This window comes from Notothenia rossii (genome assembly GCF_949606895.1).
Source record: "Notothenia rossii genome assembly, chromosome: 11".
Classification (NCBI taxonomy): Eukaryota; Metazoa; Chordata; class Actinopteri; order Perciformes; family Nototheniidae; genus Notothenia; species Notothenia rossii.
In genome coordinates, this window is record NC_136910.1 from 2,187,233 (window position 1) to 2,202,935 (window position 15,703).

General features: G+C 41.8%; 1 protein-coding gene across 1 annotated transcript in view; it reads right to left on the minus strand.

The window, feature by feature from the left end:
* Positions 1-1,272: 1,272 nt before the first annotated feature.
* waplb (WAPL cohesin release factor b) overlaps positions 1,273-15,703 on the minus strand; it is a 28,745-nt gene continuing 14,314 nt past the window's right edge. The window contains exons 6-20 of the mRNA XM_079659240.1: positions 14,826-14,912; positions 13,829-13,996; positions 13,316-13,452; positions 11,066-11,177; positions 10,642-10,887; positions 9,049-9,160; positions 8,543-8,640; positions 8,174-8,250; positions 4,744-4,877; positions 4,289-4,404; positions 4,012-4,173; positions 3,183-3,414; positions 1,814-1,902; positions 1,524-1,619; positions 1,273-1,415 (exon numbers count right to left, since the gene is read on the minus strand). Coding sequence (XP_079515366.1) covers positions 1,350-1,415; positions 1,524-1,619; positions 1,814-1,902; positions 3,183-3,414; positions 4,012-4,173; positions 4,289-4,404; positions 4,744-4,877; positions 8,174-8,250; positions 8,543-8,640; positions 9,049-9,160; positions 10,642-10,887; positions 11,066-11,177; positions 13,316-13,452; positions 13,829-13,996; positions 14,826-14,912 — 1,932 coding nt within the window. The 3' untranslated portion in view covers positions 1,273-1,349. The remainder of the gene's footprint in view (positions 1,416-1,523; positions 1,620-1,813; positions 1,903-3,182; positions 3,415-4,011; positions 4,174-4,288; positions 4,405-4,743; positions 4,878-8,173; positions 8,251-8,542; positions 8,641-9,048; positions 9,161-10,641; positions 10,888-11,065; positions 11,178-13,315; positions 13,453-13,828; positions 13,997-14,825; positions 14,913-15,703) is intronic.

Consider the following 15,703-nt stretch of genomic DNA (forward strand, 5'->3'; position numbering starts at 1 on the left):
GTTGTTTTTGAAAAGCCTCTCTGCAAGTGGAGAGATCAGACGCTCCTCTGCTGTGACTGAGAGGAGGTGAGGGTCGGAGACACGGCGCTTTGATGGAGAACAAGGGTCATTGTGCCCTGATGCATGCTGGGAAAACAGATTTTAAAAAGTTAGCGGCAGACGAGAGGAGGTGGAAGAGGAGGAGGAAGAATCGACGACTCTTACGCCTCAAAACAACTTCAACAAAAAAACTGCAATCTGAGGTGAGGAAGAGGAAGAGGAGGAAGAGGAAGAGGAGGAAGAGGAGGAGAAAAAGTAATAAATAAGATTGTCCGGAAACCCGTTGTTCAGAGCGATGGTTTCTGACTGAGGATGACGGGGAGGGCGTATAAAAAAAAATAAAAAATTCTGACTTCATTTAGACGAGAATGACCTGATTTAAATTAAAATTAAAACAAACAAAAACGGTGGAAACAATAAATAAAACGACGGACTTGAATCTGATCTTTCATCAAACATTCTGTTTCCGGTCGCTGAGTCGTGAGTCACAGGAACAGGAATTCATTTCAATGTAAAGTCGTCACTAATGAGATTTTTTTATTAGAATAAAATATAAAAAATAAAGTTGATTTTAACGTGGAGCTTTCGGAGACTTTTCTGAAGGGACGAAATATGAATTTGACATTAAAACTATAAAATGCGTTCTTTCACTGTTTATGAAACCCACCGTTTAAAGTCACAGCTCAAGAAGGAAACTGGGATGTTTGTTCGAGCTTTCTGAGACTTTAACGGGACAGACTTTGGAATGAATGGTCACATGTTCAATTAGAAAGCTAGGATTGTACGTCTGATCAAATCCATAGGATGTTTCCTATACCACCTGATCACAGGCGGTACGTGTCTCGTTCATTTAGAGCAACTATAAAATCATTTTAAGTCAATTTAGTGAAAAATAAATCCCTTTTTCATTTAGATTTCTGTAACAGGTCACGGAGAGGGAGATCTGAATCAGAGGTGACGATGATGGAGTTGTGTGTGTGTGTGTGTGTGTGTGTGTGTGTGAGAGGTATGTGTGTGAGATGTGTGTGTGTGAGATGTGTGTGTGTGTGTGTGTGTGTGTGTGTGTGTGAGAGGTATGTGTGTGAGATGTGTGTGTGTGTGTGTGAGAGGTATGTGTGTGAGAGGTGTGTGTGTGTGAGAGGTATGTGTGTGAGAGGTGTGTGTGTGTGAGATGTGTGTGTGCGAGATGTGTGTGTGCGAGAGGTATGTGTGTGAGAGGTGTGTGAGATGTATGTGTGTGAGATGTGTGTGTGTGAGATGTGTGTGTGGGAGGTATGTGTGTGAGATGTGTGTGTGTGTCAGGCTTCTCTCTAGCAGTGCTCCAGGTAGTCAATGATCCGAGAGATGGACTTCTGTCCTGTGGTGCCGACGTCACACTGAGAAGAACAACATGGTGTTAACACACAGAAAAACATACATATAAAACTAATGCATTCCCTACCTCACACACACACACACACGACTCACACACACACACGACTCACAGTGAGGTTCATGAAGTTGAGGAACTTTTTCAGCATGTCTGTCATGATGGAGAAGTCTCCTTTCGGGAGGTTGTCTCTCACAGTAGTCACATTCAGCTGGAGGGAGAGAAAAGACATCATAAACACAACGTATAGCTTATAGTGTGTGTGTGTGTGTGTGTGTGTGTGTGTGTGTGTGTGTGTGTGTGTGTGTGTGTGTGTGTGTGTGTGTGTGTGTGTGTGTGTGTGTGTGTGTGTGTGTGTGTGTGTGTGTGTGTGTGTGTGTGTGTGTGTGTGTGTGTGTGTCTCACCGGGCTCCCCTGACACAGGCACCCCAGCAGCAGGGCTGTGTACGAGGCCACGATGCTGTCCTCCATGTGCTTCCCTGCGTGTTGCAGAGCTGAGAGGAAGAGACACATTTCACTTTGATGTCTCCGTGTTATTTGGACACTCAGTCAAAGGCCTGTTTCCCCACAGCTTCAAAACCTGTCTAATGGTTACGGTGCTGTTTACACGAGAACGCAAACGGTTGTATCCGCTGCTTTTCTCTTTCGTACAGCACAGGAGGCCGTAACGGAAACGGACCCCGCAAACGATAACGGGTCACAAGGTGGATAGATCTGCAACGGAACGCTCTGGGGGGCAAACGGCTCCGTGTGTACGCCCTACAGCCCTACACCATCATTTCCTGATAACGATGAAGCTACAGATGTTAGTGCAAAATCTACAGCTCCTCTACCACAATCATCAGCAACAAGTGGACTTGGAGAACTACATGAACTACATGTTGCTAAATCCACCAAGGAGAATAACCAGAAGGGCAACCGGGCAACCATGGCAACCATGCTCGGGGTCTTCTTCGCTGCTTTTGGTGTATTTTGGGCGAATATTTGGCCCGCGCGGGGGGGGGATTTATATTTCGGTTTATTCACCGCATTATTTTGTTATTCTACAGTATCGTTGTTTTATAGTTATTTGTTAATGTAACCCAATTTGTGTTCTTTGAAATTGAAAAGGATATCACATTGTGTTTGTTACTTTCGTTGCAGTTGTATGTTTTAAGTGTAATTTGGCTTGGCTTCCTATTTTGTATGGACATGCTTTTATTTTGAAGGAGAGTTAGCGCAGTTGACAGGAAGTTGCTATGGAAACAACATGACGGAGATTAACGGAGAAAAGTAATATCTACATATAAAGACGGAGAAAGTAAACGACAACGTTTATGGTTAAGTGTTAGCACGCCCCGAAGAGGCACAAGCTCTTACGTTGATATTGCAGATTCTATAAATTGCAGTGCCAAAAAAAACGAATAATATCTGAATAACGAAATGTAAACCCGAATAGTACTCCAACGGACGGATATTCGGGTACAGCCCTATTTGCGTGTGAGTGGGGTCTAAAGCTCTCCTATTATACTGTGTTTAGGCATATATCATATCATAGCTCTCAGATATATCAAAAACATGTCTATGAAGTGTTTTGCTCAAAACACCAAACAGATCCTTGTAGCCTCTCTGTCCGCTAAATGCTGCCCTGATTAAACTCCATTATGTTCCAAACCACATCAAGGATCATTTCTGAGACAATATGCATCTTCTGTGTCGATCAGTATTTTAATTAACTTAAAGTGGTTGATGTCACTTTAAGTGAATTAAACATATCATTACTTTGACCTCTCACCTTTGTTGAGGTCCAGCTCGTGGTCCTCCTCGTCTTTCTCCTTCTTCTTCTTCTCCTCCTCCTGTTTCTCCTTTGAGTTCTCGTTCACGTTGTCGTTGGAAACCCACTGGATCTCCCCTCCCGTCTCCTGCCACTCGCCGCTCTTATCCAGCGGGGGCTTCGGCGCCTCCTTGATGAGGTCATCAGTCTGCGCCTCGGCCTTGATGGCTGCTCGCTCCCTCTGGAGGAAGAGCTGCGGAAGAGGAGGATGAATAAAATAAAATAATTAAAATAATTAAAATAATTAAAATAAATAAAATAAATAAAATAAATAAAATAAATAAAATAAATAAAATAAATAAAATAAATAAAATAAAATAATTAAAATAATTAAAATAATTAAAATAAATAAATAAAATAATTAAAATAATTAAAATAAATAAAATAAATGAATAAAATAAAATAATTAAAATAAATAAAATAAATAAAATAAATAAAATAAATAAAATAAATAAAATAAATAAAATAAAATAATTAAAATAATTAAAATAATTAAAATAAATAAATAAAATAATTAAAATAAATAAAATAAATGAATAAAATAAAATAATTAAAATAAATAAAATAAATAAAATAAATAAAATAAATAAAATAAATAAAATAAATAAAATAAATAAAATAAAATAATTAAAATAATTAAAATAAATAAAATAAATAAAATAAATAAAATAAATAAAATAAATAAAATAAATGAAATAAATAAAATAAATAAAATAAATAAAATAAATAAAATAAAATAAAATAAAATAAAATAAATAAAATAAAAATAAAGGGATCTGGAGGTGCATACCTGTACCAGCGCTGCGATGGCGCTGAGCGGCCCGGTGCTGGCTAATTCCTGGAGCGGGTTGATGAGGACGGTGGCGTCGCAGGGACCCTCCATCTCCATCTCCATCAGGAAGTACTTGTTCCTCGCACTGTATTCCACCAGATTAATCAGCAGACCCAGACCCTGAAAATAACAGAACACAGTTTAACACTTCATTATGACTGAGTGTGAGTGTGCATGTGCATGTGCATGTGCATGTGCGTGTGCGTGTGCGTGTGCGTGTGTGTGTGTTCCTCACCAGCACTCGGATGTCGAACCTCTGCTCCTGAGGAAGATACTGAGGCACTTTGAGGACACAGTTCAGCGCCGTCAGGATTAAATCCTCCTGCTCTCCGGTCTTTGTGCTGCCCCACTCTGCACACACACATCAAAACATACACACTCAGAGGTTAACACACATTAAAACACACACTCACAGGTTAACACACATCAAAACACACACTCACGGGTTAACACACATCAAAACACACACTCACGGGTTAACACACTTTAACAAAACTCATTGTGTGATTCTTATTTGCTAATGTTTATCTCTATTTACTGGCTGTCACGTCTTTGCTAAGCTTGGGAAATGTTCCTAAAAAGCAGATTTGATGCAGTGTTAGTAACTCTGAGCACCAACAGTATGACCGTGTGAGTGTGAGTGTGAGTGTGAGTGTGTGTGTGTGTGTGTGTGTGTGTGTGTATCCTCACCGTTGTCCTGTGTGAGGTTGACCAGTACTCCGATGATGGCTCTCATGCAATCCTCCACAGCTTTCCCCACGGCTCCGTCTGAGTTCAGCTCTCTGCTGTAGCGCTGGATCATCGCCTCACACCTCCGCAGCAACCTGACACAAAGGAGGGACAACAGACATGAGTCATTTGTATTGTTCGACAAAAAGTTAATCATTCTGATTTTTTCTTAATCTCAATTTTTAATAATCACTGGTCAGCTGTTTGAGCTTTAATCTCAGGATCCATGTGTGCACACAGAATAAATTCAAAAACAATATGACTTAAGAAAATGTGAATATACATATATTATTGTTATTATTTATTTGTTCTCGTCTTTCATGTTTTTTTATGTATATACTTTGGATTGAAGATTGAGCAGAAGGATAATTGTAAAAATTGTGACAGGGCAAAAGTGTGAATACGTTTGTATAAGTTATAAATAAAATAATATGTATTTATAATAATAATAATATTAATTCAAATGTGTACTTGGATGTACACAACTACTTCTTTCCATCGGTCTCAAACAACGTAGATATTTTTTTTTTAATAAATTGTACTTATTTCGAAAAAGTGATTTAACCCTAGTTACTGGTTCATCACAAACACACTGGACTCTGAGCCAGCTGTCGCATCTGGATCTCACAACAGAGCAGCATTCACACACATTCAGACACACTCTCAAACACACACACACACACTCTCCAACACAGAGAGAGAGAGAGAGAGAGAGAGAGAGAGAGAGAGAGAGAGACAGAGAGAGAGAGAGAGAGAGAGAGAGAGGCCGGGTGCAGCAGGTCAGCCGCCTGATGTCTATAACTGAATTCAATCTAATGACAGAGCAGAAACCAGAGAGAGGACGGAAGACAGAAAGAGAAGAGAGTTTTTTGTTGTAAAAGTAAGAGAGGAGGAAAAACAGAAGAGACACATTTACAGGTGTTTTTGCAGCTTTTTAAGAGAGAAATTTGGCTAATCTTAAAAAGATTAAAGTTCAATTGTAATATTTTCCCAGCATTTTACATTTCCAAAGAATCTGTATGAACGCTGAAAGGTGTCATTTCCTTTTAATGAACTATAGTCAGTGTGCAATAAACCAGAATGAAACTTTAAGATATGATTGAGTCCGTCAAGACCGGTTCCCACTCCCGCTTGAAGTCAATAATAAAAAGGACGTGTGTGTGTGTGTGTGTGTGTGTGTGTGTGTGTGTGTGTGTGTGTGTGTGTGTGAGAGAGAGAGAGATTATTGAATTAGCTCTGCAGACAGCTGAAACACAGCTGAAAAAAATAAGGACAGTGGAAAAAGAGGAGAGAAGGAAACAGAAGAGAGAAGGGTGTGCGTGTGTGTGTGCGGGGAGGCTGTGGCTCAGTGGGTTAGTGCGCTCAACTTTGAATCAGGGGATAGGGAGTTCAAACCCCACTGCAGTCAGCATGTCGTTGTGTCCCTGAGACACCTCACCTCAAACTGCTCCTGTGGGGATTGTCCTCAGTATTGAGTATGGAAGTCGCTTTGGATAAAAGCGTCTAACAAGTAAAGTGTGTGTGTGTGTGTGTGTGTGTGTGTGTGTGTGTGTGTGTGTGTGTGTGTGTGTGTGTGTGTGTGTGTGTGTGTGTGTGTGTGTGTGTGTGTGTGTGTGTGTGTGTGTGTGTGTGTGTGTGTGTGTGTGTGTGTGTGTGTGTGTGTGTTAATCTCATTATCAGGGTTTTGTGGTTTGACTTCCTGCTGGTGACATGCTGTCAGTCACAGCTCTGACCTCTGACCCCTTCTCCTTCCCTCTCTGCCCTCCAGTGTTTCTGACATGACGGTGCTTTTGTTAAAGCCTCATCAGATACCGGCAGCTTTAATACAAATGCACCATCATCTATATCTTTTTATAGACGTGTTTATGTTCTAGTCATCTGAAGTGATGCAATGAATAGGCATGTTTTTCACTCTCGAAAATATATATACTATTGTTTTGTGATTCCAACAATACTCTTTGGTCAGGTGACAGCTTGTTTTATCAGGATAATAGTTATATTTAGAATAACTTCAAACACACATCTGATGGTCATTCTGACCCACATGAAAGCAGCTTCACACCTACTTTTATCAAAATCAGGCCAGTGGGTTTTTTTCCGTCGTCCTGGAGACATATTTAGCCCAAAACATGACGACCTAGTTTGAGGTACCAACATCATTTAGTTGCTCTTGTTTCATATTAAATATGTATATTCCAAAATATAAACATCGGGCGTCATGAACACAGAATCAGAGAAATGACCGGAGCCTCAACCCCCGAACAAAGAGAGGCTGTTTCAGTCTGAAGTTCAGCTGCCCGTTAACTCGATTAATACACACACACACACACACACACACACACACACACACACACACACACACACACACACACACACACACACACACACACACACACACACACACACACACACACACACACACACACACACACACACACACACACACACACACACACACACACACACACACACACACACACACACACACACACACACACACACACACACACACACACACACACACACGAGAGAGGTTCCAGATTGAATTGAGGTGGATATTTGTAATGTTCAGGTTGTTGTGTTTAATATTCATGAGAATATTTGTCATTGATCAAATGATAATACACATTTGCATAAAGCATATTTGTCCACTCATGTTGATAAGAGTATTAAAAACTTGAAAAATATTCCTCTAAGGTTCATTTAGAACGGATCAAAATGTGCGATTAATCGCGATTAACTATTTTAATCGACTGACAGCCCTAATTTCTAGGCTTTCATGATCAAATATCCACAAAAATGTTGTTGATGTGTTGATACACAAAGTCTTAGCAATAGAACGAAGTCCAATTGACGACACAGAGGAAGTGTGTCCAGCATTGACTCAACCGCATTAGGTTTATTGGCAAAATATACAATTTCTCAGCTGTGTGCAATGGAAAACTGACAAGAACTTCTTAAGTAGTTAAATTAAACTAATATTACAAGGAATTTTTATGCAAATTCAAAACAACATGCTATTTTGAATGACCACTGCAGTCTCAAAATAATTAAACCCCTTCCTGACGTACGTGTCTGTCTGTCTGTCTGTCTGTCTGTCTGTCTGTCTGTCTGTCTGTCTGTCTGTCTGTCTGTCGGTCGGTCGGTCTGTCGGTCTGTCTGTCTGTCTGTCTGTCTGTCTGTCTGTCTGTCTGTCTGTCTGTCTGTCTGTCGGTCTGTCGGTCTGTCGGTCTGTCTGTCTGTCGGTCGGTCGGTCGGTCCGTCGGTCCGTCCGTCGGTCCGTCCGTCGGTCCGTCCGTCGGTCGGTCCGTCCGTCGGTCGGTCGGGCGGTCCGTCCGTCGGTCTGTCGGTCTGTCCGTCGGTCTGTCGGTCGGTCTGTGTGTGTCCTCACTTTGCAGAGGAGATGATGAGTGACGAGTCTTTGTAGGCGATCAGGTAGCTCTGGTTCTCTGGGTTGTGGTCCGTCAGCTGAAAAAAAAAGACACATTTCACCTGAAAGCTTCTAATATTATAACGTTTTATATATATATATATATATATATATATATATATATATATATACATACATAGATATATATATACATACATAGTCTATATTTGTGCCCTTTAGAGCACTTTGGTCAACTGAGGTTGTTTTAAATGTGCCATATAAATACATATAGATTGAAGCCTCCCTGGAGTTGTCATAAAACCCTGCAACAGTAACCCTCATCTTAAAGTGTAAATCATACAAGCACACGTTATTCCCTGTTGTACGTACGCTCTCTAACACCCGTAAGCAGCGCTCGGCTCCCCACAGAGACGACACCATCTTCTCCTTCTCATCCTCCTGGTTCAGGTTCTCCACACAGTCCCCCACTGCAGAGAGGAGCAACAACAGGGTCAGAACACATCTCCATCAGGGGTGTCAAACTCAAGACTTCATTTCATGTGGCCCGCAAGAGCTCGAAAAAGAGTATAATACGGTTATTATACGGTTATATGACACATTACAGAAGCACGTTGCCCATAAACTACATTTCCCACAATGCATCTCATTATGTGACATTCGCAAAGAAGAGAATTGCAATTATTCTCCCTAGACTTCTGCTTTCAGACGTAGTTAATTATGAAGTTATTACCCTATCCGATAATAATCCAATGCAGAGGACATCATGTAATATTACAACCGGCCCTTTGAGTGCAACCATAAAGCTGATGAGGCCGGCGATGACATTGAGTTTGACCCCCCTGCTCTATATAATCACTAGCCTCTCTGTGGAGTACCTTTATCCACGATGTGGTCCAGTCCTCCCAGCAGCCGGAGCTCCTCTTTGAACCAGTCCCCCGCTCGCTTGGACGTCAGAGAGAGTAACGTCTCCATCGCCAAGTGACCCGTCTACAGGGAGAGGGGAGGGACAAAAACAAGTCGGATTGAATATTGACTTGTTTTATATATAAATATAAAGAGAACAAGCATTTGAGCTCAATACGGTTTCAGAAATAATGCTTGATGTGGTTTGGAACATGATATGGAGTTTAATCACGGCCGCATTTAGCGGAGTTTCTGCTGGGAGAGTTCTGAGCAGGCATTAGCTCCCCCCTACTGACCCAGAATCAGCACGTTAGTAACAGGCTGAGATGGAGGGTATGAGGCTATAATGGGTGGTCTGTTTGGTATTTTGAGCAAAACACTTCTCGTGCCCCTTTCACACCGACGCAGCTCCCGTTCTAGCTCTGGTTCGGAACCGGTTTTTCTTTACAGGCCCCGTTTTGTTCACACCGCCCAGAGCCCGAGTGGTGCTGCGTCGTTGCGTCATAAGGCCAAACTGCGTGGAAACCCCTCACATCGACAAAAACAACAATGGCCGATTGTATTGAAGCGCTGCTCGTTTTGCTTTGTCGAAACCAAATGGAAATAATCGGACGACTTCACCACGAACTTTCCATTCGTCACAAGCGACTTTCAAATGTTCTTCACAATCATCATCATCAACGACGATTCCGTAGGAGAAAGAAGGTAAGTATACGTCCTATTCGATGGCGTTAGAGCTAGCTGTTAGCCTCTGCATGCGCCAAGCTTAAAATACCGACCTTTGCAGTATTAATTACTACGGTACAACATTAAAACTGATTCTCAATGTTATTTCTACAGATCACGTTGAAGCTGGCAGAAAGGCAGAGGTTGCGTGTCATTTGATTTTTGTTGTTGTTCAGGAGGGTGATCCCGCCCCCGCCTCCGACGTAAGCGTGACGTATGCGGTTCTTGCTTCTAGACTAGGGCTGTGCCATTATGGCAAAAATCATACTCACGATTATTTTGGTCAATAATTGATATCACTATTATAAAAAACGATTATCCATTTACTTTGAAAACATCCATTTATTGAAATATAGAATTGGAACAGTATGTTTTTAACAGTTGATTACCCTGAACTTAAAGTATAATTCAACGGAAAAATAAATAAAAAAATATTTAAAAAAAATAATAATTCCATATTTTTTTTTTTTAATAAAAATAATAATGTTTTTATTTCGATTACGTTGTTTTCCTAATCGTTGCAAGCCAAAATCGTAATCGAGATTCAGATTAATTGCACAGCCCTATTCTAGACCGACAGTTTTTTGGGGCTTGATAAGAACTGGTTTTCGGTGCTTAGAGCCGGCTCCGCTGTGAACAGGAAAACCCGGTGCTTATCAGGCTCTAGCTCCGAACCGGCCCTGGAACCGCGTTGGTGTGAAAGGGGCAACAGACATGTTTTTTATATATCTGAGACGTATAATACTGCATAATAGGAGACATTTAAATTGTGGAAAACCATGAAGAGCTGCTGACAGAACATGATGACATCAGAGGGTGTTGTGTGCAGGGTTTCGTACCGTGATGTTCTGCAGGTCCAGGTGTTTGTTGTGCACGGTGTCGCACAGCTTCCGGATCTTCTCCTTTATCTTGGCGATCTCTCTGGCGCTGAACTGGGCGTCGGGGTCGGACACGGCGCCGGGCACCTGGTCGTGGTCCATCTCCAGCAGCCGGATCATCAGCTCCAGACAGGATCGATCCAGGTCCATGTTCAGACGGTCCCGACTCAGGATGTACATCAGCGTGGCCGTGCACAGAGCCAGGTTCTGCTCACAGGAGAGGGGGGGGGGGGAGGGGGGGGGGGAGGGGGGGGGACTTTAAATATAGTTACAATAGTCCTTTCCAATAGAGTGCTTGTTATATGTTCTGAAATGTGCAAGATCAGATCTTAGTATAAGGAAGAGAGATGGGAGTTCTGCAGGTGTGTGTGTGTCTGATCCTCACCGAGTGTTGGGGGGCGTCGTTGAGCGTTTTGAAGACCTGAGCCACCTTCCCTCTGGCCCTCAGGTGCATCCTGAAGCTGGGCATCGCACAGCGCGTCGCCAGGCTGATCACACTGCACACAGACACACACACACACAGCATCAGCACAGAGTGGAGAGAATACCGTATTGACCCGAATATAAGATTTTTCCTCGAAAAAAGATCTGAAAAAGAGGGTCGTCTGATAATCAGGGATTTACTTTTCGATGTTATTACACATCTTAAAGTAACAGTACAACTGGAGGGATAGAGATGGAGAGACACAGAGACCAGCTCCAACAAAGTGGATCAAAAGTAGGCGAGTTAATAAACAAGAGAGGCGGAGCTACGAGAGAGAGCATCATAAATAGGTTCAAGGAATGCTGCGTATCAAATGCCACGGATGGCAGAGTGGAGAGAATACGAGAATACCGTATTGACACGAATATTTGATTTTTCCTAGAAAATAGATCTGAAGAAGAGGCGGCGCCTTATGTTCGGGGTCTAGACTTTGATGTTATTACACAGTCACAACAACAGATCGCGCCAAAGCGAGTGTTCCCCCAAGCGAGACACCGTCTTTAAAGCAACAGCACACAGGTAGAGAGAGAGAGGTGGAGAGACACAGCGACCCACTCCAACAAAGTGGATCAAAAGTAGGCAAGTTAATAAACAATAGAGGCGGAGCTACGAGAGAGAGAGCATCATCTACCCATCTCTTATCATTTTCTAATCATAAATGTATCGATTAGATTTATGATTAGAACATTATAAAAGTAGGGTAGACATGTGGAGATGATCCGGCTGAACAAAATGTGATCCGTCTCTTAAATGCGTCTCAACCACAGACCTGATTTCCAGCTATTTTCCAAAACCCTATGGAGAAATTGCTTTGTTGTCGAAGGAACCGGAAGAAGTTTACTTCCGGGTTTTAGGACGCGTCACTGCGGTTCTCTATGCTGCGTATCAAATGGAGGAAGACGTGATGGGAGTGTTGAAATGATCTATATTATATGATCATGTGTTTCACCCTTTTGTTTACTCAAAGAGACCATGAATGTGCACATGTCTGTCTGCAGCGTGTTATTGAGCATAGGGTCTTGTAACATGTGATTGTAAAAGGTCCAAAGGTATAACGGTGACCAGAACCACACGGGGGGACCTAGTCAATGACCTGCAGAGAGCTGGGACCAAAGTACAAAGGCTACCATCAGTAACACACTACGGCGCCAGAGACTCAAATCCTGCAGTGCCAGACGTGTCCCCTGCTTAAGCCAGGACATGTCCAGGCCCGTCTGAAGTTTGCTAGAGAGCATTTAGATGATCTAGAAGAGGATTGGGAGAATGTCATATGGTCAGATGAAACCAAAATAGAGCTTTTTGGTAAAAACTCAACTAGACGTGTTTGGAGGAGAAAGAATGCTGAGTTGCATCCAAAGAACACCTACTGTGAAACATGGGGGGGAAACATCATGCTTTGGGGCTGTTGTTCTGCAAAGGGACCTGGACCACTGATCCGTGTAAAGGAAAGAATGAATGGGGCCATGTCTCGTGAGATTTTGAGTGACAACCTCCTTCCATCAGCAAGGGCATTGAAGATGAAACGTGGCTGGGTCTTTCAGCATGACAATGATCCCAAACACACCGCCCGGGCAACGAAGGAGTGGCTTCGTAAGAAGCATTTCAAGGTCCTTGAGTGGCCTAGCCAGTCTCCAGATCTCAACCCCATAGAAAATCTTTGGAGGGAGTTGAAAGTCCGTGTTGCCTAGCAACAGCCCCAAAGCATCACTGCTCTAGAGGAGATCTGCATGGAGGAATGGGCCAAAATACCAGCAACAGTGAAAACCTTGTGAAGACTTACTGAAAGCGTTTGACCTCTGTCATTGCCAACAAAGGGTTTATAACAAAGTATTGAGATGAACTTTTGTTATTGAACAAATACTTATTTTCCATCATTTACAAATAAATTCTTTAAAAATCAGACAATGATTTTCTGGATTGTTTCTTCTCATTCTGTCTCTCGTAGTTGAGGTATACCTAGGATGAACATTACAGGCCTCTCATCTTTTTAAGTGGGAGAACTTGCACAATTGGTGGCTGACTAAATACTTTTTTGCCCCACTGTACATTCTGTGTGATTATTCTTTATAATGTCAACTTTCAAAAATAAAGTGTTAAAAAATAAAATGTACACATTAGATATATTTACATAATAACAAAGAGCGTGCTCACCTGAGGCAGCGTGTGTTGAGCGGCTGTCCGCTCTTCAGACCCGTCGCCAGGTACTCGAAGTCGTCCGTGAACTCCTGATTTTCCCCGAACTCCACCACGTCGTTGAAGTGCTTGACGTGCTGCACCACGGTGTAAAGCTGCAACACAGAGGCGGTTAAGAGGTCTGATGATACCGGCTCATCTTCAATGCTCCTTTTATTCAGGAACATGCAGTGAAAGAGGCAAGGAGCTACGGTTAATCACACCTGCACGCCATTAAACTGATTTCACTTTGTTTATTTATTTGATGTTCGTTTGAGAACAAAAAATATATATATGTTAATAATACGTTTAAAATGATTCGCAGTTGAGTAACTTTAAAATAAGAATGTGTGATTGGTAAGGATGTCTCTCTGTCGAACACATGAGCACATGGAGTGATCTAGCTAACATGCTAATATCATATCAACCTGTGATTGGTAAGGATGTCTCTGGACAGATAACGTGTTTGATTAGAGTGAAATGGAAGTGTACCTCTTTGTGCTCTTTGCGGCACTTGAGTGCAGTGACGGTGTCCTGGTACAGATCCGTGGGGAGGGTCACACATTTAGTGACTTTAGGGGGAGGGGGAGGAGCTTTAAAGAGACCGTCATCCTTATGAGCCGCTGATGAATCCTTACTGGATCCTCCTGATGCTGGAGCCTGGAGAGGAGGGGGGAGGGGGAGGAGGAAGAGGAGGAGGAAGAGGAGGAGGAGATTATTATTTATTTTTACTTTTCATTTAATGACTTAGTTTTTCCAGACATGGACATTCAGCAAACAAAAAACAATACAAAGAAACACGCCTTAAACAACAAAACAGGTTTTTTAAGTGAAGGAAAAAAAATATATATATATATATAAATAAATATGAATTAATTCAATTATTTATGTTATCTATATTAAACTGCATGACACAACACACATCAAATAAAATCAGAACGTACGTAAGAGAGGCCGGTATGAATAAATATTAGAGCTGTCATTCGATTAAAATAGTTAATTGCACGTGTTTTATCTGTTCTAAATGTACCTTAGGGGCGCGGGGCTGTCAGCATCAGCTGTTTGCTTGGCTTGCCGTTTAAAACACCTTTTTTTGTATCCATATCTCTCGCTAGAATCTCCCACCATCCATCTAACAACAACAACGTCAAGCCTTTGGGCTCTGAAACTACGGGCCGGGCCGAGACCAAATACACATGCGTTAATCGCACGTTCAAATAATTAGTGGTGTTAAGAGAAATGTGCGTTAACTTTGACAGCCCTAATAAATATACATTATCCCAACATCAGTGACACGGCGTTGCCCTCATGCTATATTTCTCTACCCTGATAGATGACATTATTATTATTTTTATTCCACACATGGCAGGTGTTTTAAAATAAAACATGTACACTTATACTGGTTGTTTTTTTTATAGTGCATGGTGGAAAGGAGCATACATTCTAAATATATGATATAAATACGACAGAGATGAATATGTGAACCCACAGGAGCCGAAGAGACGTAGGTCTGTGGAGCCTCTTCTTCACTTTCCACCGCCCAGTGCCGCGCGTTGTACACAGCTTTAGTGGGAGACTGAAGGACACACAGAAACCACACGGTTAACATCAGAGACAGGACACAGGAACATAAAGTGGTTATAAAAAGACATGATGTTGTTCTTACAGTTGTGTGTTGCCGTGTCACTAGGTAAAGAGTCTCAAGTGCTGTTTAAGTGCTATAACAATTAAATGTTTTTTTACTAGAGATAAAAAGGCTCCTTGCTCCCAGGGGGAAAATGAACTTTTATTATTTATTTACAACCTTTTTGTAAGTAAGCAAGTAACCACGAAGCAAGCAGGTAAGCAAGTAAGCAAGCAAGCAAGTAAGCAAGCAAGTAAGCAAGCAAGCAACCACGAAGCAAGCAGGTAAGCAAGTAAGCAAGCAAGTAAGCAAGTAAGTAAGCAAGTAAGCAAGTAAGTAAGCAAGTAAGCAAGTAAGCAAGTAAGCAAGCAAGTAAGCAAGTAAGCAAGTAAGTAAGCAAGTAAGCAAGCAAGCAAGCAAGCAAGTAAGCAAGTAAGTAAGCAAGTAAGCAAGCAAGTAAGCAAGTAAGTAAGCAAGTAACCACGAAGCAAGTAAGCAAGTAAGTAAGCAAGTAACCACGAAGCAAGTAAGTAAGCAACCACGAAGCAAGTAAGTAAGCAAGCAAGCAAGCAAGTAAGCAGGAAGCAAGTAAGTAAGCAAGCAAGTAAGCAAGTAAGTAAGCAAGCAAGTAAGCAAGCAAGTAAGCAAGTAAGCAAGCAAGTAAGCAAGTAAGTAAGCAAGTAAGCAAGTAAGCAAGTAAGCAAGTAAGCAAGTAAGCAAGCAAGTAAGCAAGTAAGCAAGCA